The sequence below is a fragment of the Haliotis rufescens genome, unplaced genomic scaffold (genome assembly GCF_023055435.1).
Source record: "Haliotis rufescens isolate VD_foot unplaced genomic scaffold, xgHalRufe1.0.p SCAF_11, whole genome shotgun sequence".
NCBI classification, from domain to species: domain Eukaryota; kingdom Metazoa; phylum Mollusca; class Gastropoda; order Lepetellida; family Haliotidae; genus Haliotis; species Haliotis rufescens.
In genome coordinates, this window is record NW_025963791.1 from 31,470,944 (window position 1) to 31,494,472 (window position 23,529).

Consider the following 23,529-nt stretch of genomic DNA (forward strand, 5'->3'; position numbering starts at 1 on the left):
TTGGGTTTAACGTCGCGTCCAAGATTATTGCACTTATATAGCGACGTGCATGCACGTGTATGTGTGTGTGTGTGTGTGGCTGCTTGTACTTGTCCGGACTGATGCCGATTTATAGTGCTAGCTCACTGAGATACCATGCCGCAGTTTAACATGAATACCCCACTCAGACACAGTATACTGACTCCGAGCCGACCAGTCCTTGTTTTAGCCCCTTAATGCCGAGCGCCAGACAGGGTAACAACAAGTACAATCTTTTAACGTCTTTTTGTATGACGCGGCCCGGGATCGAACCCTGGACCTTCCGCTCTCCGGGCGGACGCTCTACCACAAGACCACGGAGGCGGTCGATTAAATTAAGAGAACAGAAACGCCCAACGGCAATTACACAATAACCATATTGGAATGACAAAGGCTAAAAGGTTTACAAAATCTACCATTCTGTTACATGGTGTGTATGACGGCGCCTGTAACCATTCATTCGGTTGTTCCGGAAATAAACTAACTATTAGTCCCATAGATAGGCATGAACGTCGTGCCAATGTCTCCATCAGAAGACAACACGCCTCATTTGATAAATGAGACACACATACACAATTAAGCCAGGTAAATGTTGCATAATTATACGAGGACAACAGGTAAACCTTGACGATTACTAAATATTTAATGAAAAGAGCTAAAATGTTTTTTTTTAGAAAATGAAACCTCTGAATGAACACTCAAAGAATATCAAATGGTTGGTACGAATATTTGTGTCCACTTTATTTATAAAATATATCATATGTTACATTTTCACATATATATGACGAAGTTAGGCACATACTACATATATGACAAAGCCAGGTAAATTCTACACAGAAAGTGAATATAGGTAGTACACAGAAGATGGATACAGGTAAATACTACAAAGATGATGGATACAGGTAACTACTACATTGATGATAAACACAGGTAAATAACATACAGATAATGAAGCCAGGCAAACAGGTTGCGACTTTCGTGCATGGACATAGTATAAAACCAATAATTATCAATGACGTGGTTATTACGTATAACGACCTCGCAGCCCATTATGACGAATAAAACGACATGGTTATTCAGAAACAAAGAAAAAGAAGATGCATTTTGAAGACAAATTCTTGAACCATTTGAATAATGTTAAACTAGTAATTATTTATCAGATTGTATCACCAAAATTTGTTCTCTGTCTGCCCTGAAAAAAAAGCATTGTGAAAAAATAAATTGTTCGGATTCTCCTTTCCCAGCAAAATTGCGGGCCCTGAAGAAATAACATCATGTCTCTCACAACAGTCCTCCAACACTGCAATACCATTATGGGTTGGGTCGAAATTGTAGTGTCGTCTTTATTTATGCTTCATATACTACTTTTTTCAGAGAGTAATTGTATATATATATTTAGTAAGCTAAACGTTGTGACACAGAATATGTACCCTGTGAGTTTCAATAGTTTTCGTTTTATACTCTGACACTAAACACTATTGTTATCATCCACAATCCTGTTGAGGGCTTGGTTTGTTGAGCGGATACTTATCATACTACTTGGCACTGGATCTCGACTAAACCTTGATTTTTTGTCAGTTGTCTTGATCTCTCTTGTAGCACGACCAAGTTAGTATCGACTACATTTGTACTCCTTCACTTCAGCATTACAACAGATGAAGAAGGATTCGCGTGCATGACAGAAAATACTCTTCAGGCCAGACACGTTACCGTCTGACGTGAGGAGGTCTCTGACAAACTCTCCCGTCTCTGTCAGTTGTATGACCTTGTTGGAATTACTGTCAACCAGAAGAATGTCTCCCGTCCTGGCAGAGGAAATGCCATGAGGAACACCGAGTACTCTGTCTCCGGTAGGGACGTATCTCCACACCACATCCCCCTCTGATGTTAGACATGTCACAGACTTCTCCCCCCAGTCAGACACGAGTATGTTGCCCTTGTTGTTGACACATATGTTGTCGGGGTAGGTAAATAGTCGCATATTGTTGTATGCATTAACTGACCTCAACACGAGCCCCGACATATCCATGATATCAACACAATAGTCTGTACTTGCTGCTAGAGATGAAGAACAGCGAGACTGTAGTACCCAGTACGTGTTGTGATGGTTGATTGCAGCACCAGGTCAGGGCTGACACCCACTGTTACAATCTCACATGATTCGGGGACAGCAACCAGTACCTGCTTCTCTTTCAGCTGTGTTTTCAGATTGTTTCATACGATTCGTACTGAAACGTGACGTCTTTTTTCTGATGTAGAACGATGTGATGCAGTGATTGTCCCCGTCAGTGACTACATCTGTCTGTACACCGTCAACATCCAGGACTGCGACGTCACGGATATTGAAGGACATTTGGCCACTGATCCGATAGGTATCAATGGTGTTAACTAGCAGTGGTGCCTTCAGATTACCTTTACCTTGGTTATTGTGGTCAGTCGTCTCAATCTGTGGGACTGGCTTGTCGCTTTTACACTTTCCCCCCTTATCTCTGGTTTGCAGGTCAAAGAGGTCATGGTCACTTGACATAGGGCTCACCCAATGTATCTTCACGCATCTTTCACAGAGGTCCACTTCGCATTCAGGACACCACAAGACTCCTGCAGTTATCTCCCCTAGTTGCTGACAGATTGTGCAGCAATTGTTTGTTAACACTGCAAACATAGAATGATGTGAGTATTGTCACATGATAATTGAAATCTATTTCAGTTAATATAAACTGTCTATAGTGTTTAATACTCAGACAGAATGTAACAGCACAGACGTAAAAGTACCAGTAAATCAAACAGTAGTTACAACTTACATGCCATGCCTCAATGGCAATCAACCTGTAACTTACGTGGTAGACATTTCTTTTCTCGTTGATACATGTTATCGTCTAAACATAACAGCCTTCTGCAATTCTAATATGTTTTATATACCTTTTTTCACTCACTATTCATGGCATATTTTGTAAACAACTTTGGTTAGTAATATAGATTTCTCAAATCAACAAATATCCTTTAAAGTACATTTTATTTTTATATTCTACGTTTTAATCAAACAAGACGTATTAATATAAATAATAAAATAGGTTCAACATTTAGAACGTTTTCACTCTACCTGGTTTGTGTGTCAACTTCTGCAGAATGATGCTGGGTTTGATCTGCCCCGCCCACTCCTCCACTGGCCTGCTGGGATGGGGGACCATGGTATCTTGTCCACAGCAGGCACATGGGATCGTCTTGGACTGTACAGCATCTGGCCTGGTTTGGATGTACTTGGTGATACATCTCTGACAGAAAGTGTGGTGGCAGGTCAGTGTACACGGGTCTGTGTACGTCTCGAAGCAGATGGAGCACGTCAGGAAATTATCCTTGATTTTGTTTCCGTTCCGGGTAGCCATCTATTAAATGCATTCATAGTTTAATTAATTATACATTTCATTTTCCTCAAAACAATAATGTTATGACTGAGCTTGATTCGTATCGTTTTACAGCTATTTGAATATGAATATATGTACACCCGGCTGCAAACATACTTTTACCCTTTACCTTTTTATCGCTTTTATATACCGATGGATTGGTTGATAACGAATTTATCTTGTCGACATTCATGCGTATAGGCTAGCCGTATTGACAGCTGATAGATGTTACAATTAAACCGAGTTACTTCCCTTTACTCACTGCATTCGAACCAACATAGGCTCATTTCAGAAAGAACTACATGATAATTGTCATGAAACCCACGCAAATCTACATGCATTTGCACACATCTGTATATTTTCACATATGTGTAAATGTATAAATCCAAATTCCAGTCTGCATAAATGTGTACCAACATTTATACAACTTACTTACCAGTTTTAACTTTACAAAAGTACGGTATATTCACCTACATGTGAAGACACAATCGAATGGCATGTATACCTTGTTACTCCACATATGTGAATGCATGGATACAAGAGGGGTATAAGTTCAACACTGACGACAAACTGAGTCGGAATCAGGCTGAAACCTGCTGCCGTATATATCCTGATAGTGGACGTCGGGGCTTAGACGTGCATATAAATGTCCAGACTAAATGATGGCCATTGTAATTACCGCCAGGCGTGCCAAATACCTGAATTAAATGCATTCCTTTTATGCCCCGAGGGATCGTTGACAACGAGATGACAATACAACATGGTACATGGTACACAACATGTAATTAGTATCAGTAAATTGTTTGAATTTCTCTAATCAACGCGTGCATTCATCGGAATATGAAAGAACATCAATGGCTAACTTGCACATATGGTAAGATCTCTGATGGCAAATATAATGAAGTATCCATGCGAGTTCGGCCAAAACTTTACATTACCTCCCGGTGCACTCACGTTAGGTGCACAGCCCCGACTCGAAGCACATACTTGTCGTCTATCACTCACGAGTAACCACCACCCCCTTCTATTGAGAACACTGGTAGTGCACACTATCGACAGTGTCACATATAGAACGACTCATAGTAAACAAAGAACAATTGAGTGGATACGTTCACCGAAAGTAGAGTTTAGGACTGCCTGTTATTTTACCTTATACCCCAGTGGATGATAATACATATTTGCTATTGTCTCTATTCACTTAACCTCAGTTCGATGTGATATAACACCACCGTGAGGCTACGTTTTAAAGTGATAGTGAAAGTAGGCGACTTCCTTGTTACAGCATACCATAACACTGATATCAAGGTCTGCTGATACACATATATGTCTAGCAGATAATAAATGATATTTGACAAAACCCAATTAACGCCCAGTATCAGTTACCAGTTTGACAATATCTGTGTTGACAACGACAAGATGTATCTGAAAGTGTACCTGTAAGCAGGCTGTGTGTCTGGGTGTGGACTGCCGCACTCGGCTGAACTCGCCCTTTTCCGTAACTGTTTTGTCGGCTTGCCTAAATCGTCTCCATTCGGCTGTGTCCGTAAAAATATGCATCCGGCGTCAGAATGTTTATATAACATAACGTAAGGATTACATACTGTACCGCAAAATACGTAGGGATATAAAACCTTATAGACGATTTCCTTTCAGTCTTCTACATAAAGAGAAAAAAACAATACACCATGTACTTTCCGCAAAAGGCGACTATGCTTGTCGTAAGAGGCTACTAAAGGGATCGGGTGGTCAGGCTCGCTGACTTGGTTGATGCATGTCGTCGATGCGTGGGTCGATGCTCATGATGTCAATCACTGGATTGTCTGGTCCAGACTCGATTATTTACAGACCGCAGTCATATAGCTTGAATATTGTTGAGTGCGGCGTTAAACAACAAATACAAAAACAAACAAACAGAACATGAAGAAAATACAGCAAGGATTTATTTCTTGAAATGGGGAATTAGGCCAATTGCATAATTAATAATTCGCATACGAAGGATTGAAGCACTTAATGCTTACCAAATATTAACATGCCAGATCAGAACATTTGTGCATTATGTGGGCAAAGTTACAATGATGTTTGTCATCAGCAATTACTTTTCAAATTAACAAAACGTTCTTTGTAGATTTCTTGTCACAATCATGGTGTGTGTTTCCGTTCAAACGGCGGATGTCATCATGGAACACAGAGATGGGATCTAATCTTGAGGAGAATGTTGAATCCACGCACACACATAGCTATCGTGCGTCTTTTAGATTTCAACACATTGATGTTGATTATGATCGAATTAAAAACTACACCACTAAATTATTACTTCTACTGTTGTTTTTCGACACTGGGAGCAGCGAGCATGTAAATCCATTTTGACGTTCATGGCTATGTTTTTTTCGAAACCGTCGTAAAAATATAACCGCCCACTCTTACACTCATGCATATGGCATATATTTTGCATTAAATTGTATGGGCAATGTTAAATAATGTTTGTCCTTTTGTGACCAAATGACTGAATAGGCGGCATCCCAGGTTTTGGTGAAGACTTTTATTGATACTGAGTGTTCTATACATTGTCTGGATCTATTTTCTCCACATCTAATTTTCATATAAACATTTCCAGAGTAACCCCATGCTCACCATGTCAGATGCAGTCAATGACGACAAACATTGAAGCCACAGCTCTAGACTAAACCTTCATCTTTCGCTTTCTATTAGACATATACTCTTTCACTTTCGTGTATGTTCAGAGAAAGAGGGATCCGTATTTATCACAAGATATATCACACATATCTTTTGACGTAAGGACATCCCTGACATACTCCCCCGACTCTGTCAGCTGTATCACCTTTTTGATGTCTCTGACTGCAAGCAGGATGCCTCCTGTGCTGGTAGTTGTGATACAACGAGGTTGACCGAGTGCTCTGTCTCCGGTAGGGGCGTATCTCCACACAACATGCCCCTCTGACGTCAGGGGAAGTCTACTTTGACATGGATGATTGTTTCTTGTGTACAAAGATTTCACACACGTGTTATTGAAGTCAGTGACAACACATGTATGTATACCATTGACAACCAGGACTGTGACGTCCGTGTGCCTGCTGTGTCTGTGTCCCTGACATCCCCCTTCTCTACAGCCCCCGACTCCCAGGACTGATACGCGTCATACAGGTCCATCTCACAGTTCGATACCAATGCCTGGTCAATGAACTCACAATGTTGTCTGTACATCTGAATCTCAATCTCTTCAAGTTTCACACCGGAGCGGAGTTGGCCGACGTACGTCTGTGTTATGTGATCCAGTTCCTCCAAGAGTTTTGTTTCTTTCTGTTTAATCTTGTTTATAGTTGTTTGACAGATTGATTTAATATTCTGACCAACTGAGACAGTGATTCTGAAACTACGTTGTAGTTTCTGGTTTTTCATCTTTATTTTCTTCGACATCACTTTCAGTCTCTTCCCCATGTCAAATCTCTTTTCCGGTAGAGCTGTCTTCAACTCTGGCTTCATAGACTCAATGGTGACGAGAGTTTTACAAGCTCTGTGGTAGATGATACAGCATGTCTGACAAGCAGGCTTCTGACAGTCTTAACAGTGGAACTCTACATTGTTACCCTTGCGTTCTGTTCACTTGATCGTCCGTCTGCCCTTTGACCTAGATGACAGGTCACAGAGGTCATGGTTCTGTGACGTAGGGCTCACCCGGTGTGTCTTCACACATCTGTCACAGAGGGCCACCTCACACTCAGGACACCACAGGGCACCTGGAGTTGTCTCCCCTATTTGCTGACAGATCGTACAACAGGTGCTTGACTTCTCTGTAAACACAAATACGAACATATTTTTCTCTGAAACCTCACAAAATGGAAACACTAAGTAAGCAGTCTTTATTTTATTTCAAGGAAAAAAGCCCGATCCACCTTGAATTTCTCAGAATTAATAATATTTTGTAAACAGCGATTAATCAAACTAAATACTACAACTGGTTGTACTTCTTATAAACGTGTTATCACTTAACTTTGTTCATCTTCAACAAAAAGAAATCATCAAACTTGATTGACACTCGTTAATTAATTTATTGTTTCTTGTACAAATTGTTACATATTTGTTCAATATTATTTCATAAGTGTATCTAATTCTTAAACACAATAGACGTATCAATGCGAATGACACTACTGGTTGAACACATAAATTTTGTTTTCAAATAACCTGGCACTTGTTCCTCGGTCCTGAGGATGTCGATCAGCCCCTGTATAATGATGCTGTGTTTGATCTGTTATACCGTTATAGTTTTATGTATATATATATTTAGTGTACTAATACAAAAGACAACGACATAATTGATCTTGTCTCAGAGAAGTGTAAAGGTTTATTTCCCTTTGAGTGTGAATATATATACAGATGTACATGTGTGCACCGGAGCACACGTGGCCAAGTGGTTTTACATGCCACTTTCGCTGTGAGTTGCGTCTCTTATGCGTGTTCGTGTGTTGAATCCCAGTTCGCCCTGAATGTTTCTAGGCGCGTCTGTATCATACCCGTGCACGTGGGTTTTACCAAAGTGGCATCATAAGGCCTGCATCATGTCGGCTTTTCTTCCCATACCAAGCTGCCACGCAGTGGTTTAAATGTGTGACCAATTGAGGCAAGGCACCAGAGTGACAGCAAGAAACTCTGGGTAGGAGAGTGGGAGTTGTTCAGATAAATTAATATTTGAGAAACTGAATAACTGATTAACTTTGTTAAAATTCTCCAAGCCGAATGCACGTTTTTTTCAAATTTGGAATCGAGAACATAACAAAGTGAAAAGTCCGAAAACATTCCGGGCCTTAATACCATTTTACAACGATTTCAACTCATCAAATTCCGGAACACAAATTGTCATTTTACATTACTGTTTAGAAACTAAAAAAAGTTTAGAAGAATGATTTTGGATGTTAAACAGAATCTTACCCAAGCATCTTTTGATATCAGATATACCAACAGTCGTCGACAAAGGCCTTTGCGTTTTAAATTTTTAACGACTCGTGTTGATATATTTGATATCAAAGATACTTTGGAGAGATTCTCTATTATGTACCTTTAAACCTTCCTTATAACTCATGTTTCTAGGTTTGTCAGCACCATACCGTGCTCGTATGATTCACCACTGTGGTAAACGTCTGAGACATGCATATGACTTCCAAATTAGCTGAAACGCCATGTGTAACTGGAATACTGTTCAACCAGCGTTAAACCCAACTCACTCACTCCATTGCAGGAAACATGCATTCATTTGTAAATGTTTTCGCATGAATCCGCTTATAGAATTTACACACATATGTACATCTGCATGTACATATGCTATTTTCTTGTTTACAACTGCGTTTGTAAATTTCATAAAGGAAAATGTACATTTATGCAACGGCTTTACAAAATAGCTACACCTGCAAGTGTATGCACTCCAGTTTGCATATATGTGGTCATATGCACTCACTGCTTCAGTCAATCTCATTAAAATCAGATCTAAGTTCTCGTTGCCGCTAAACAAAGATCTGCGGACATCCCATAGTCAGAACGACCTTTCGCGAACTTTGACCGACCACTGAAACGACTAACAAGAAGTGGACATCAGCCAATTAGAAAGCAGCTTTCTCGAGCTTTGCGGCACTATTTTCAGACTACTTCCATTTCAGACTACGCTTGAAAAATATGTTGACACATTTCCCTATTGATATTTTGAAAACTGAACAGACGAACATTCCGGAATGTCTAATATATGGTTGCGATTGTATGGCAGTGAGTGAGTGAGTATGGTTTAACGCCGCTTTTAGCAATATTCCAGCAATATCACGGCGGGGGACACCACAAATGGGCTTCACACATTGTACCCATGTCGGGAATCGAACCCGGGTCTTCGGCGTCACGAGCGAACGCTTTAACCACTAGCCTACCCGACCGCCCCTTGTATGGCAGTGCTTCCCACGTACTGTGCAACGACTCCTCTGATCAAATGTTTATCCCAAGGAAGCGAGATAGACGATAATTTTGTCGGAATCGGTCGTACGTGTCGTAACTGTCGTTCGGAATACCCCATGTTAACGTTTTCGAGGTTGCATCATTAGAAAACACATCACTGTCTTGATATGGTAAGCGACGCTTTGATTGGTCCGATGAAAGGGTGTTCTGACGTGACCCGTAATGGGATGTCCTCAGATCTTTGTTTAGCGATAGCGAGAACTAAGATCTAAATTTATTGAGATGGTGCGTCAGTGGGCTTCAGTGCTGCAATCTCATTCAGCAATGCTTTCCTGTGTTTCTAGCATGAGTCTCTGTAATTACTGCCCTTCCTTTCAAATACTTAAACCTATCGAGGACATATCTGCACCGCCCGACTCGGCGCCTATATATACGTGTTATCTATTCACTCAAGAGTAACCTCGACCCCCTTTTACAGTCAACACTGGCAGAGCACACTATCGTCTCGGTACGTAGCCACCAGTAGTTAGGTACAGGACCTATAGTAATCGAGGAACAATTGAGTGGATACGTTCACCGAAAATACAACTGGGGATTGTCTTTTATTTATATCATGTAACCGGTCAATGTCAATATATTTGAGTAATTGTAAAATTCAGGTAGCTTCTCAACTCTCTGTCGTAATAGAGTGGAATGATGTGATAACTTCTTGTTACAACAGGCCTCGATTTCAAGGCGTTTTGTCACTCAGATATCTCCAGCAGATTATGTTTTATAGAAACAGTGAATGCTCAGTAACAGTTTGACATGATCTGTTTTTCAGAAAACGACAAGAGGTGACCTAATATCGGCCTTTCTGCTGGCTTTGCGTCCAGATGTGGATTGCCGCCCTCAGCTAAACTCGTCCTTGTGCTTGACCGTGTGCTTGAAATGACGTAAAGATTAACGGACTACTTCCACATTCCTGGGAAAACGCGGGCAATTCCCTTGCACGAATACATACAGAAGCGTTCTTTCTTTACATTTTACATACAGACACTAAATCTGGAATGCCTATCTGTCTCTTTTGTGGAGCCTGATATATAGTTTGGTACATTTTTGTTCCCTCTTGGTATATGTTCGCATGGGGCATGCATGCAGATTTGGGTTATATTCCAACTCTCGGTAATCTCCAGGTCGGTTAAACCCCGTTTTTCCTTTACACAGTGAATAATATCAATCGCTACATTGTCTGGTGCAGTCTCGACCTCTTTACTTTCAGCTCGAATATTGCTCAGTGCGTACAACAAATACGCACGTACATTCCAGTTTGGTGCCTCAGATTTAAAAATTGTGTGCCTGTCATGATTTATGTGTGAAAGATTCCCAATCAATATTAAACAGCTTATGAGTTGAGAAATGAACCGTGTCCACATTTTACATTATATTAGTCAGAGGTATTGTCTTGGAAATGCAAACAATAAATAGAAAAGAGACACAGCAATAGACAAACTTTCCTAATGTGTATACAAAGTTTTACAATAAATATTAAACAGCTCATGTGTTTTGCTCGGGAATGAATCCAAATGAGTCTGACTTGCCACCTTCGAAACGCAAAACATAAACGCTTGAACAAATCCCGGAATATCTTAAGGCAGCATTTTATTGGTGTGTATAGGTTATCCCGAGAAATTACAGAATGAAAGTTAAATGATTTGTTGCAAAGGTTTCAAAGAAGGCACGACTCGATTGTAATTATCTGATGTGGGTTTTTATCAGAAAATAATAACTTACATATCATAAATTTTCGAAACACAATTACCGGTTATTGCGTTATTATGCAGGAATCATTTTTGAATATATTTTCCCTATTTGTAAAGATTTGTCTAGATATGTGAATTACATTTTGCAATGATGAAAACACCATTTCTTGGTTCCACAATCCACATGCGCCATGGAACATTATTGCAGCGAAATATTTTATGGAAAAGTTGGCCTCCTTAAATATACACTTTATATTTTTTTTAAAGTAGATTCTGTGTAAACAACACATTTCAAGTAAACCAAAACATGGTAACACAGTTTGAACAATAGATAATTACCTGCAAGTCCCATACTTCATAATTACTGTAAAGAAGAATAATTCTCACCACTTGAAAGATGGTTCTTAGTCTGGACTGACAATATCTCAGATTGGTATCCAAGATTTGCGAACCTGTCCAAGTGATAACTCTCGGATGATAAATACATTGGTGTTCAGGAATTGGCAGAATCTTTTGATACCATGACAGTAATAGAGTTCGACACATTGACAATAACTGACTCATCTTTATGATTTCATAGGCAAGGCCTAAGATGATGGACAGGAAGTTATGGCAATATTCTGTGACATTAGCAACGCATTCGATCGTGTTTGGCACAAAGGTTTCTGATTAATTTAAGAAATTAAGCAAGTGTGGAATAAAAGGGGTTCTTTGTAAATGGTTCCAAAGTTACTTATCTGGTAGAAAGCAATATATGATATTAATGGACATCAATCGAATGTTAAACCTGTACTTGCCTGTGTCCCTCAAGGTTCACTGTTAGGACCCTTATTATTTTAAGTATTCACCAATGATATTGTCTGTGATACACAATGTAATATATACTTGTTTGATTCTTTGTCCGCGCGATTTCTCTTAAACTATTCATCTCAAACTTAGTACATATATTCTGTGTCATATGGAGGGGTGCAGTCAAAGAATTTATTTTTTTAATATTAATTTTCTTTTTTTTTAATGAATATTTCAAACCCTAACGTCTCTCAGAATACTTTGTCCGCGCGATTTCTCTTAAACTATTCAGTGGATTCATCTTAAACTTAGTACATATAATCTGTGTCATATGAAGGGGTGCAGTCAAAAGAAAAAAATGTTTTTGATTAATTTTCCATTTTTTTATGAATATTTCAAACCCTTACATCCGTCTGAAAACGTTGTCCGCGCGATTTCTCTTAAACTATTCAGTGGATTCATCTCAAACTTAGTACATATAATCTGTGTCATATGAAAGGGTGCAGTCAAAAGAAAAAAAATGTTTTTATTAATTTTCCATTTTTTTTATGAATTTTTCAAACCCTAACATCCGTCCGAAAACTTTGTCCGCGCGATTTCTCTTAAACTATTCAGGGGATTCATCTCAAACTTAGTACATATAATCTGTGTCATATGAAGGGGTGCAGTCAAAGGAAAAACATTGTTTTTATATATTTTCCATTTTTTTATGAATTTTTCAAACCCTAACGTCTCTCCGAATACTTTGTCCGCGCGATTTCTCTTAAACTATTCAGTGGATTCATCTCAAACTTAGTACATATAATCTGTGTCATATGAAGGGGTGCAGCCAAAAGAAAAAAAATGTTTTTATTAATTTTCCATTTGTTTATGAATTTTTCAAACCCTTAAAATTTTCTCACTAAAAGTTAACCATGACATATGTTTATCTAGATGTGTAGACTCGTAAAAAATGAAACAAAAGAAAATATTATCATTGTTGCGATGAAGAATGTGATTTTGTGCGGTCACAGTATGTGGTTAAGCTGAACCTATGGAACGGGGTAAACGGAAGTTGTAAGTATCTGAGGGACACATGTTTTTGCCGAAATTTAGGTAAACATTATAGAATGAAATTTTAAATAAAAATAATAAAATAGATGACAAACATAAGGTCAGATATACAGCGAACACATTTTTATTACTAGATAGTGTAACAACAGGATTAACTTGGGTAATTCAATTCGGATTTGTTATGCTATTTCCGATGACAGATCATGACAGCCTGAAATGAGACTGAAGAAAAGTCTGTGCGTATTATACACAAGAGATATTTTTTTCAGGATTTAATTGCCCATAATTAGGGGTGCGTATTATACACGAGTGTGTATTATACACGAATAAATATGGTATATACGAAATGTTAAGCTTTGGGCGTATTTGGTGTTGCTAATAAACCGTATTCAACCAGAAAATATTACAAGTGTTCACAACTTTTTAGTTCAACTTCACTGTTGATAGATAATACAAGATAACTAGATAAAAGATGTAAATGAGTTAGTGGTATTAAATTATAATCTGACATGAAATGTATTTTAATATCCATCCATGATTAAAAATTATGTCTCACAGTTGAGACTGATGTTATTTATTAATCCTGTATTAGTGTCACTGTAAATTGTTTCATGAGCTCTGAAGTAATTAAAGATTGTGAAAAAATATAACCAACAAACTATGTTTTTCATTCATTTATCCTTTATTTCTCTGTATTACAATCAGCACATTGAGAACATTAATTAGCACTTGTTAACTTAAACTAAAGACATATAATATTTAAAAGATACTCAACTTTAAGTGTAACATTAACAGTGAACACTTTAAATTTCATTAATCATACAATAAAACATTTGACTCTCAAAAAATATTTTTGACTCCCCAAAATCAATAGGCTGAGTCAAGGTGACTCTCAGATATTGGAGTCTAGGGGGAACCCTGCCAGACCCTTTCCTAGCTATTTAATTTGTGACTACTGACACACTAGGTGGGTCGGGGGTATTAGTGAGCCACGCTCACTTTTGCACTTGTTAATAATTAACTCACTCATTCATCCTCATGTTAGATTAACAAAACTCTAATGTTGGTTGACACGAGAACAGAGTTATATGTTGCATGGGATATGTTAAAATAGGTTCACAGATCGAAACGTTAACGTGTGGTTTCAGTCGCGTGGAGAAGCCTGTTATGTACACAAGCGGGTAAAAATGTCAGTAACATAAACAAGGGGCTGAAACCAGTTACATATACAAGGGGATTACGACTGACTAAATATTTTAATGAGTTACGTAGGCAAAAGGTCTGTAACAGCCTCGATCACAGTTCATTACAAGTGGGAGTCTGTTGATGTGGCTTGCTTCTTGGAATTTTCTTGGAATTTTCAAATCTGGATGTATTTGAGGTTGATTGTAACAGTTTTGATTTGGTCCCACTGGATGCCTTGACAGGAGTCGTCACGGACATGGTCTGATAAAGGTGATTTAGAATCAACTTTGGACACTGAGCTCTGATGTTCTTTAATTCGGATTTTCAGGGGCCTTGACGTTTTGCCAATGTAGGCATGTCCACAAGTACACGGAATGTGGTACACACCTCCTGAGGGTTCTTGCTGTTGGCTGTTTTGCGGCTTTCCTTTGGCTTTGATGGCGTCAATGTTGGCCCGCTTCTTTTAGAGTCTCTTAATTGTATGGCTGACAGTTCCAAAAGGCTGATGACAAAGGGTTTAGATTGTTGAAGGGGATTTTGGGTTTTCCTTGGTGATGCACTGTATTGTCTGCTGCACTAGCTCGGTTGGGGTTGTACAGTGAGGAGACAATACAAAGCTATATGCAGAGTTACTTTCCTCCTGCGTATATTCGTACAAAAAAGTACATCAATGATTTAAAATACGCATAAAGAAAATGGATGAAGGGCTTGATACTCAAAGCCTACCATACTCATCTAGATGACAATAAGTACAGACAGAGTTTCAATGACGTTTGGCATTACCGAATACCCATGAAATGCACAAAAAAGTTGAGGACAAGAATCACAGCCTCAGTAGATTTCAAGTTTCTTGGTCCAACCATGATGTGTGTTTAAGGTGCAAACGGCGGATCTTTTTACAGAACAAATGAATAAAATGGATATTATCTAGTCTAGAATGTTGAATCAATGCAGATACACGGTTATCGTGTGTTTTTACGATTTCAAAATATTAAAAGTAATCGATTAAGAACCCTTTAAACTCCTTATCACTAATACTTTTGTGTGACCAAGTTGACCTTCTGTGGCCGATGTCACCACAAGTATCTCTATAACAACTGGCACTACTGGTGTGTTTCACGTTGTGATCACGTGGATTATTCATTGCTGGAAGTAACCTATTTGAATACTCCATGTCTGCTTGACTGAAAAAGCGATACCCAAGACTGTTATTATTATGTATTCTACTCTTTTACTCGATCTATTCTCTTTACATAAATTTACTTATAACCTTTTCAGAATAACCTCATGCACAATCCATGATTGTTTTGTTTTTTCTATCATACTAACATATACTCTCTCACATCCGTTTTTGTACACAGAAAGAAGAATCCGTATTTATCACAGAATACATCACACACGTCTTTTGACTTGAGAACATCTCCAACTAACTCCCCCGACTCTGTCAGCTGAATCATTTCATTGGTGCTCCTGTCTACAAGCAGAATGTCTCTTTTGCTTGTAGTTGTGATGCCACGAGGCAAGCTGAGCGCTCTGTCTCCGGTAGGTGCGTATTTGAACACAACATCACCTTCTGTAGTTAGACATGTAACAGACTTCTTCCTCTCGTCAGACACGAGTATGTTGCCCTTGCTGTTGACACACATGTAGTAGGGGAAGGTAAACAGGGTCTTGTTGCGTTTAGTGAGTGTCCTCAGCACATGCCCCGCCATGTCCAGGATATCAACAACGCCGTATCCACCTGCTGCTAGGCAGGAAGGATTCAGAACAGCAAGACTGTAATACACCTTATTTGTTGTGAAGGACGAGAGCAGGGCCAGGTCAGGGGTCACTTTTACTGTTACAATCTGACGGGATCCAGGGACAGCCACCATCACCTGTGTCTCCTTCAACTGTGTTACACCACATGGAAGGTCACCCAGGGGAAGTTTACTATGACATCGCTGGTTGTTTGTTGTGTAGAAAGATTTTACACACTCATTCTTCATGTCGGTAACCACAGCAGTCTGTATACCGTCTACAACCAGGACTGTGACGTCGTGTAGATCAGGCTCATTCTCATCACCCGCCATCCTCCCGTCTGTAATTCCAACTAGCACAGGCGACAGCAGACATTTCTTCTGATCCTGATATGTGACGTGAATCTTTCCCAGATGTAGGTTATCTATGATGTGCTGGACATGCTCAGCGTTTGATGTAAACCTGATGTTATCTATTCTCCGCGTGGCTGCTGTGTCTGTGTCCATGACATCTCCCAACTCTACAGCCCCCCACTCCCAGGCCTGATACGCGTCATACAGGTCCATCTCACAGTCCGACACCAAGGCCTGGTCAATGAACTCACAGTGTTGTCTGTACATCTGCATTTCAATCTCTTCAAGCTTCACACCAGAGCGGAGTTGGCCGGCGTACGTCTGTGTAATGGTATTCAGTTCATCCAAGAGTTGTGTTTCTTTCTGTTTAATCTTGTTTATAGCTGTCTGACATATTGACCTAATATGTTGTACAGCTGACTCTTTAACTCTAAAAATAGTCTTGAGTTTATTATTTTTCAGCTCTACTTTCTTCGACCTCACTTTCAGTCTCTTCCCCATGTCAAATCTCTTCTCCAGCAGTGCTGCCTCCATCTCTGGCTTCATAGAGTCAATGGTGACGACAGTTTTACAAGCTCTGTGGTAGGTGACATAACATGTCTGACAAGCAGCCTTCTGACAGTCTTTACAGTGGAACTCTACATTGTTACTCTTGTGTTCTGTACACTTAACCCTCCGTTTGACCTTTGACCTAGATGACAGGTCACACAGGTCATGGTCCTGTGACGTAGGACTCACCCGGTGTGTCTTTACACATCTGTCACAGAGGGCCACTTCACACTCAGGACACCACAAGGCACCTGGAGTTGTCTCCCCTATTTGCTGACAGATCATGCAGCAGATGCTTGACGTCTCTGTGAACAGAAAAACGAACGTATTGTTTCTAAAACAAACCAATATGTGAACGCTAAGCATGTAAACAGTCTTTATTTGAAGTTCAATAACCTATCCAACTTGATGAACTATTTGAAGTTTCAATTTCTCATGAATAAATACCATATCATAAACACAGGTGATTAAATCAACTTAAATATTACAACTGGTTGTACCTTTATCTTGTTCACTTGGCTCACCTTCCACCAAATAATTCATCTAACTGGATTGACATTATTTCTGATTAATACGTTTTAAGATCTTTTTGTCATAGATTTATCTTTCGATGAACATGATTAACTGATCCATATGAATGTTACTTCTGGTTGAACTTAACCTGGTACATCACCCTCAGTCCCTATAGTGTCAATCAGCCCCTGTATAATGATGCTGGGTTTGATCTGCCCTGCCCACTCCTCCACTGGCCTGCTGGGGTGGGGGACCTTGGTATCTTGTCGACAGAAGGCACAGGGGATCGTGTTGGACTGTACAGCATCTGGTCTGGTTTGGATGTACTTGGTGACACATTTCCTGCAGAATGTGTGATCACACCTCAGTGTACAGGGGTCTGTGTACAGTTCCTGGCAGATCACACAGGTGAGGAATTCCATCACTTTCTCATTCTGGGATGTCGCCATCTGAAAAACCAGAATTGAAGGTCACATCAATCATTTTTCAAATTTTCAAAATATTATTTTTTCTGGTGGAGTTCGTAGGTCTCTGTAATGGGGCAATTTGTATTTTGCTTGGCCTCATCTTGAAAATGTCTTGTTGAAAGCCACTTGGGACTTACCTTCCGCACCAAGCTGACATAACTGAAATACTGTTCAAAGTGGCACATATACAAGTTCACTCACGTGTTGAGTGCGTCATTAAATATGTTGTAGTATGTCCAGGTTCGACCACTCAAACCATCAGCAGCTACCATCGTAAGAGGGTTTATTCTTCATATAAAATCAACTGCATTATTTCATAAAAGTTGAAGAAATCCGTTTACTGTTTGGCACATCACATATAATTCCTTATTCCAAAAGTGACAGTGAGTATGTCGAGTGTCCACCAGGCAACCCAACAGCTGCTGGTATGACGAACATTGAGTCCAGAGGTCAGGGTACGATCACTCATTGTAAGAAACTGTTCAAATTGAGTCGCACTTGTGACAAGCGTTGGTTACTTGAGATATATTTTCAGCCACAAGTGGAATAGTCTGTCAGTAAATCAGACTTTAATATTCTTTTCAAATCAACTTGAAGATATAAATATGTGTCTTTATTGACCCTTCCATAGTACTATAGGAATACATATATTGATATAACGCCAAATAAGGCTTTTCCGAAACGTGGGTTTAGGTCTATATATTTGTTTATCCTTGTATTTGAACTAAACCTTTCTCTCATTATAGTTGAAATCATTATCGTAATGACTTACTGACTCTGCTATAAGAACAAGCTTGTTGTTTCCGCACAATACAGGATTTACCTGCAGTGATGAATTAAAACTGAATATATGAATTATTGTGATATTGTGAGGTCAGGCTTAATTGATGCCAAATTAAACTCTTGCAGCTGTGACATTATCCACCTTATTTGAAATGCGCACGTGTTTCCTATAAAGGTTTAAAAACTACCAACTGTTAGTATAAATAAATAAATAAATTATGTTAACACCAATCTTTCTTTTAAAGTAAATAGACACACATTACAAGGGAGGTAATTGAACGTTAGGATTCGAGACTAAGTCTGATATCTATCTTTATTGTGTCCGTTTTACACATCAACAAATAACGTTGTTCACCAGAACGTCAGATATACATTAAATATAAAACAATAAAAGAAAATTACATCAATGTATTTTACTTTGAGGCCAACAATTCCTACTTTCAGCTTCTCTTCGTTTGAAGCCTCGTGTGTTGACAAAACTAAAATTAGACTAATTTAAGAAACACATACCACATGTAAGTTGACACTATCGGTGTTCTGAATATATACTAGTTCTTCATGTGCACTGTGTGAGATTTTATTGTATGTCCTGGATGCCTTGAAATAGCCAAATCCCGCCGAGGTACACACCTGTGCCAACCCCAACCTGTCCCTTCCGCATAACGTATAAGGGAGGCAACTGCGAAATCTTGACAAGTGGTCATTCAAAAGCGATCAAAGCTGATGACAACGTTGGTTCCTGGATCGAATCTGGGATGATTCCCATAACAACGTGAGAGATCAGCATTTTTCTATATACACACACTAAATACGCTATAAACAGTGTTTTTGTTATATGGTGAGATGTTATGCACCTTTGTGTTTGTACAAATATGTGTGAACCTGTATACATGCAGTGTCCTTTTTGTCAGTACAAGAAGTGATCTTGTACCGATTTCACAATTTAGTTCTGTGTTTACCTATCACTGCCTTATCCTCTGTGGTTTATTTGGAAATCAACTCGTGACAATATACCAGAGTGCAGCCTTTCTTAGAATTCCCCATTATACTGACTTTGTACCGCAACATTGTTTGGAACGTCTATGGCACTACTATTGAGTGATGATAACGTTAATTACATTGTCAAGACCAACACTGAAAATTTCAGATCAAAATACAGGTCAATGCAAAGTACATGTTTTGTTCTTGCTTGTACACAGTCAGATGTATTCACAAAAGGATGTTCAGTATAATAAAGAGAAATGATGTTTCTCTCGGTTGAGTGCATTATGAATAGGAGAGAAACTGCTTTCTCCTTAGCTGTATGCAATGGCTAAGTATAAATAAGGGGCGTTGAAAGTAGCCCGTGTGCGAAATACGCATCAGTCGGAAAGCGCACGTTAAATCTCCAAAGTAAGTAAGTAAGTAACTCGTCTCTCTCGCTTGTCAGCACGACAGTAACAGTGAACATAAGTGTCAAGTTCTATTATATCTCAAGAAGATCCATCAACAGCGGGAAAACTTGACGCCATTTTGAAAAAAATGGACACTAATCAAAGCGATATTGAGAGTGCTGTGGAGGGGAAAAAAATCTCACCTAAGAGAAGAATGTATTCAGCAAGCCAAAGGTTTGAAGAAGTTTTAGACTGAAACAGAATGTTCTGGGTCAAGGGAAGGAAATCGAATTCAGTTCAATGTTAATTCGGAAGTTTTAGAAGAATTACTTAATACCAGACAAGCCATTCAGAATGGGAATTATGATGATATGTCAAGGTGTGTGGAAGAAGCTATCGGGAAATTAGAGAAAACAAATAAGCTGATAAAAAATTGCAGATTCGTCGGAAGGCGGTTGGGAGAGCGTCAAACATTATGTTTCCAATGAGTTAGCAGATGATTCGGATGATGACAAGAATCAATCAAAAGCTGTCAGAAAACTTAAATTGAAACAAAATCGCAAGAACCCTTATGGATCTCGTGCTTCTCGCAGGTCGATCTCAGCACAGCACGTAAAATGTGCTCTACCCGCTTCTACTCCTGTGCATAGCGTTCCTATCATGCAGCCCTTTCGGGTCAAAGGTACACGACAAGGATCGTGCCATTTGTGCGGCGAGTTCAAAAACTCCCTACCGCACAGGCAGCACAACCAGGGCGACAACAGGTGTCAACGCCACAGTAACCAGTGCCTCTTAGGCAGGATACAGACTTGTCAGTTAAGTGTAGTTTATAATGTACATTCGGAAAACAATATGCTTGATGATTATGACATTGCCCTTACTAATGATTATTATGAATATGAACAGGGAACAGCAGAAATTATAGTGAAGGGTCGGTTAAAGTCTAGCATTCAATTCTGGTACAACGTCGGTGCGTCTCAATTCATAATTGATATTATAGACAATGGATATAAAAGTCTTTTTATTTCCAGGCCTTCAAAGATGGAGTTAAGAAATAACAGGTCGGCGTTGAGACATGCAGAGTTTGTTAACCAAGCTATTTTAGAATTGCATAAGAAACAATTAATAAGTGAATGTGAGTCTCCACCGTACATCGTTAACCCTCTATCAGTGTCTATACAGTCGTCGGCGAAAAAGCGTTTGATTTTAGATCTGTCCAGAGTTAACAATTACGTTAGCAAATAGTCAATCAAATATGAAGATTGGAAAACTGCACTTGAATATATTAATGTCAACGATTGGTTAATAAAATTTGACACATTCAGCATATCGTCATATAGACATATTTGAAGGTCATACTGAATTCCTAGGTTTTTCGTGGAAAAATGCTTCGGGTGTGAAGCAATATTTCAAGTTCGTAGTCTTACCTTTCGGGTTAACTTCAGCACCTTATGTGTTTACTAAGGTTACACGCCAGTTTGTCAAGAAATGGCATTCTGAAGGGAAGAAAGTGGTCACCTTTTTAGATGACAGTATTTTATCAGCTCAATCGGAACTTATTACACGTTCGTCTGGCGAGGCTATAAAAGAAGACTTGATCAAGTCTGGATTTGTACCCAAATGCGAAAAATCACTATGGTTACCTTCGCAGTCTATTGAGTGGCTAGGTCATCACATGGATACAAACACCCTGTGTTTATCTGTTCCTCAGAGGAAGTTAGATAAGGCGATTGAAACGATTACATTTATTTTAGTGAATATGCGCTCTTATCAACCAGTGTGGCGTGTTGCTGCGATTATCGGACAAATCATAACAATGAAACTAGTTATAGGAAATGTTGTACAATCAATGACTAAGTTTTTCAGCATTGATGTTTTGACAGCGTCATCGTGAAGCATTGAACAGTTATAGTATTGGAGAGAAAACATTGCTCGTTTGTCGAGGACAGTACTGATAAGGACTACAGTTGTGAGTCGAGTTGTGTACAGTGACGCCAGTGATACCGGATATGGAGGGTATTGTGTTGAAATGGATGCTGCTTATTCCCATGGTCAGTGGTCGGAGGAGGAGGCAAAAATAGTTCAACATGGAGAGAACTCAAGGCCGTTTTTCTCGTAGAATATCGTAGAATATTTTGGTGTAGCGACAATCAAAATGTGTTTACCATAGTGGATAAGGGTAGTATGAAACCGCAATTACAAAGAATAGTTATGGACTTTTTTTATTTGTGTTCAAGTCAAAAAGTTAATCTGAATATGCAGTGGATCCCGCGTTCAGAGAATGAGACCGCAGATATGTTGAGTAAAATTGTTGATTTCGCTTATTGGTCTATTTCGAATCACATATTTAAGCATATAGATGCCAGATGGGGTCCTCACGATGTAGATAGATTTGCATCTTGGTACAGTGCTAATTTGCCATGTTTTAATTCCAGGTATTATAACCCGGGATGTGCGGCTGTGGACTGTTTCACAGTCAGCTGGAAGGGTGTGGTAAATTGGGTTGTCCCCCCTTTTGGTATGGTACCAAGAACCTTAAGACATATGTCTGAATGTTGTGCTAAAGGCACCATTGTTGTGCCCGAATGACATTCCACATGCTTTTGGACGCTTATCACTCGCAATTCCTCGTTTATTCCACAGGTGATAGAACACATGTATTTGCCAAAAAGCTTATGTACCGTCTAGGATTGGAGGTGGATTGTTTGGAGAACAAGATTTGCTGTCTAATATGCTAGCTCTGCGTGTTGATTTTAGCATATGTTGAATGTGCAATTTCTGTTAACGGATGTGATAAGTTGCGCTTATGGAGAGGAGTTAAAGGCGTTACCTCCTGGTGTAAGGGGGTTGGCAGCAGGTTTGTATAGCAGATTCCACTGCTAGGAAATACAGATATGGTTTTGATGCGTTGAAACGGTTGGCACATTCTTGTTTAATGGCTACGAGTTTACCGAATTCAACTTTGCACTGCGCATTATATTTGCCGTCTGTTGTTCAGCAGAGTGAATCGTTTGCCCCTGTGCTAACTGCATTTTATAGTATTCGCCATGCTCATGTGATAGTAGGATTGCAAAGCCCGATTGAGAATGGTTTAGTAAATAATGTTTTAGAAGCGGCAAAAAGAAGATTGGCCAAATGTGTTAATAAAAAGGAGCCGATTTTTAGGAATTAGTTGATGTAACAATGCTTAATCCTACACTTTGTAATGTAAGGATTATGTGTATGTGCCTTGTAGCATATTCAGGATTCCTGAGATCTGCAGAACTATTACACATTAGACGATCTGACATTGTCTTTTATGAGAGTCATATAATGTTATTTATTGAACAATCAAAAACGGACATATAACATATACAGAGATGGTTCATGGCTTGTCATTGGTAGGACAAATTCAAAATTATGTCCCGTTACAAGTTTGGAAAAATACTTTGCCTTATCCGGAATATTGACTCATTCTGATGAATATATCTTTAGAGAATTGTTTATAGAGGCTTTTACGCCATTTGTGTGCAACATCAAAAGTTATGGACTTAATAGCTTGCGTAGTGGTGGGGCGTCAGCAGCGGCAAACAACGGCGTACCAGATCGAATGTTTAAAAGACACGGACGTTGGA

General features: G+C 39.2%; 2 protein-coding genes across 2 annotated transcripts; both read right to left on the bottom strand.

Moving 5' to 3' along the window:
• Positions 1–731: 731 nt before the first annotated feature.
• Positions 732–4,928, bottom strand: LOC124128311. Its single transcript, XM_046491704.2, has 3 exons — positions 4,854–4,928; positions 3,119–3,401; positions 732–2,670 (listed from the first exon to the last, which is right to left on the bottom strand). Exons 2-3 carry the CDS (start codon positions 3,399–3,401, stop codon positions 2,171–2,173), a joined length of 783 nt encoding a protein of 260 aa, XP_046347660.2. The 5' UTR covers positions 4,854–4,928; the 3' UTR covers positions 732–2,170.
• Positions 4,929–13,777: 8,849 nt separating this feature from the next.
• LOC124128314 lies at positions 13,778–19,200 on the bottom strand. The gene is made up of 3 exons (XM_048392555.1): positions 19,053–19,200; positions 17,441–17,741; positions 13,778–17,084 (listed from the first exon to the last, which is right to left on the bottom strand). Exons 2-3 carry the CDS (start codon positions 17,739–17,741, stop codon positions 15,457–15,459), a joined length of 1,929 nt encoding a protein of 642 aa, XP_048248512.1. The 5' UTR covers positions 19,053–19,200; the 3' UTR covers positions 13,778–15,456.
• Between the last annotated feature and the right edge of the window lie 4,329 nt (positions 19,201–23,529).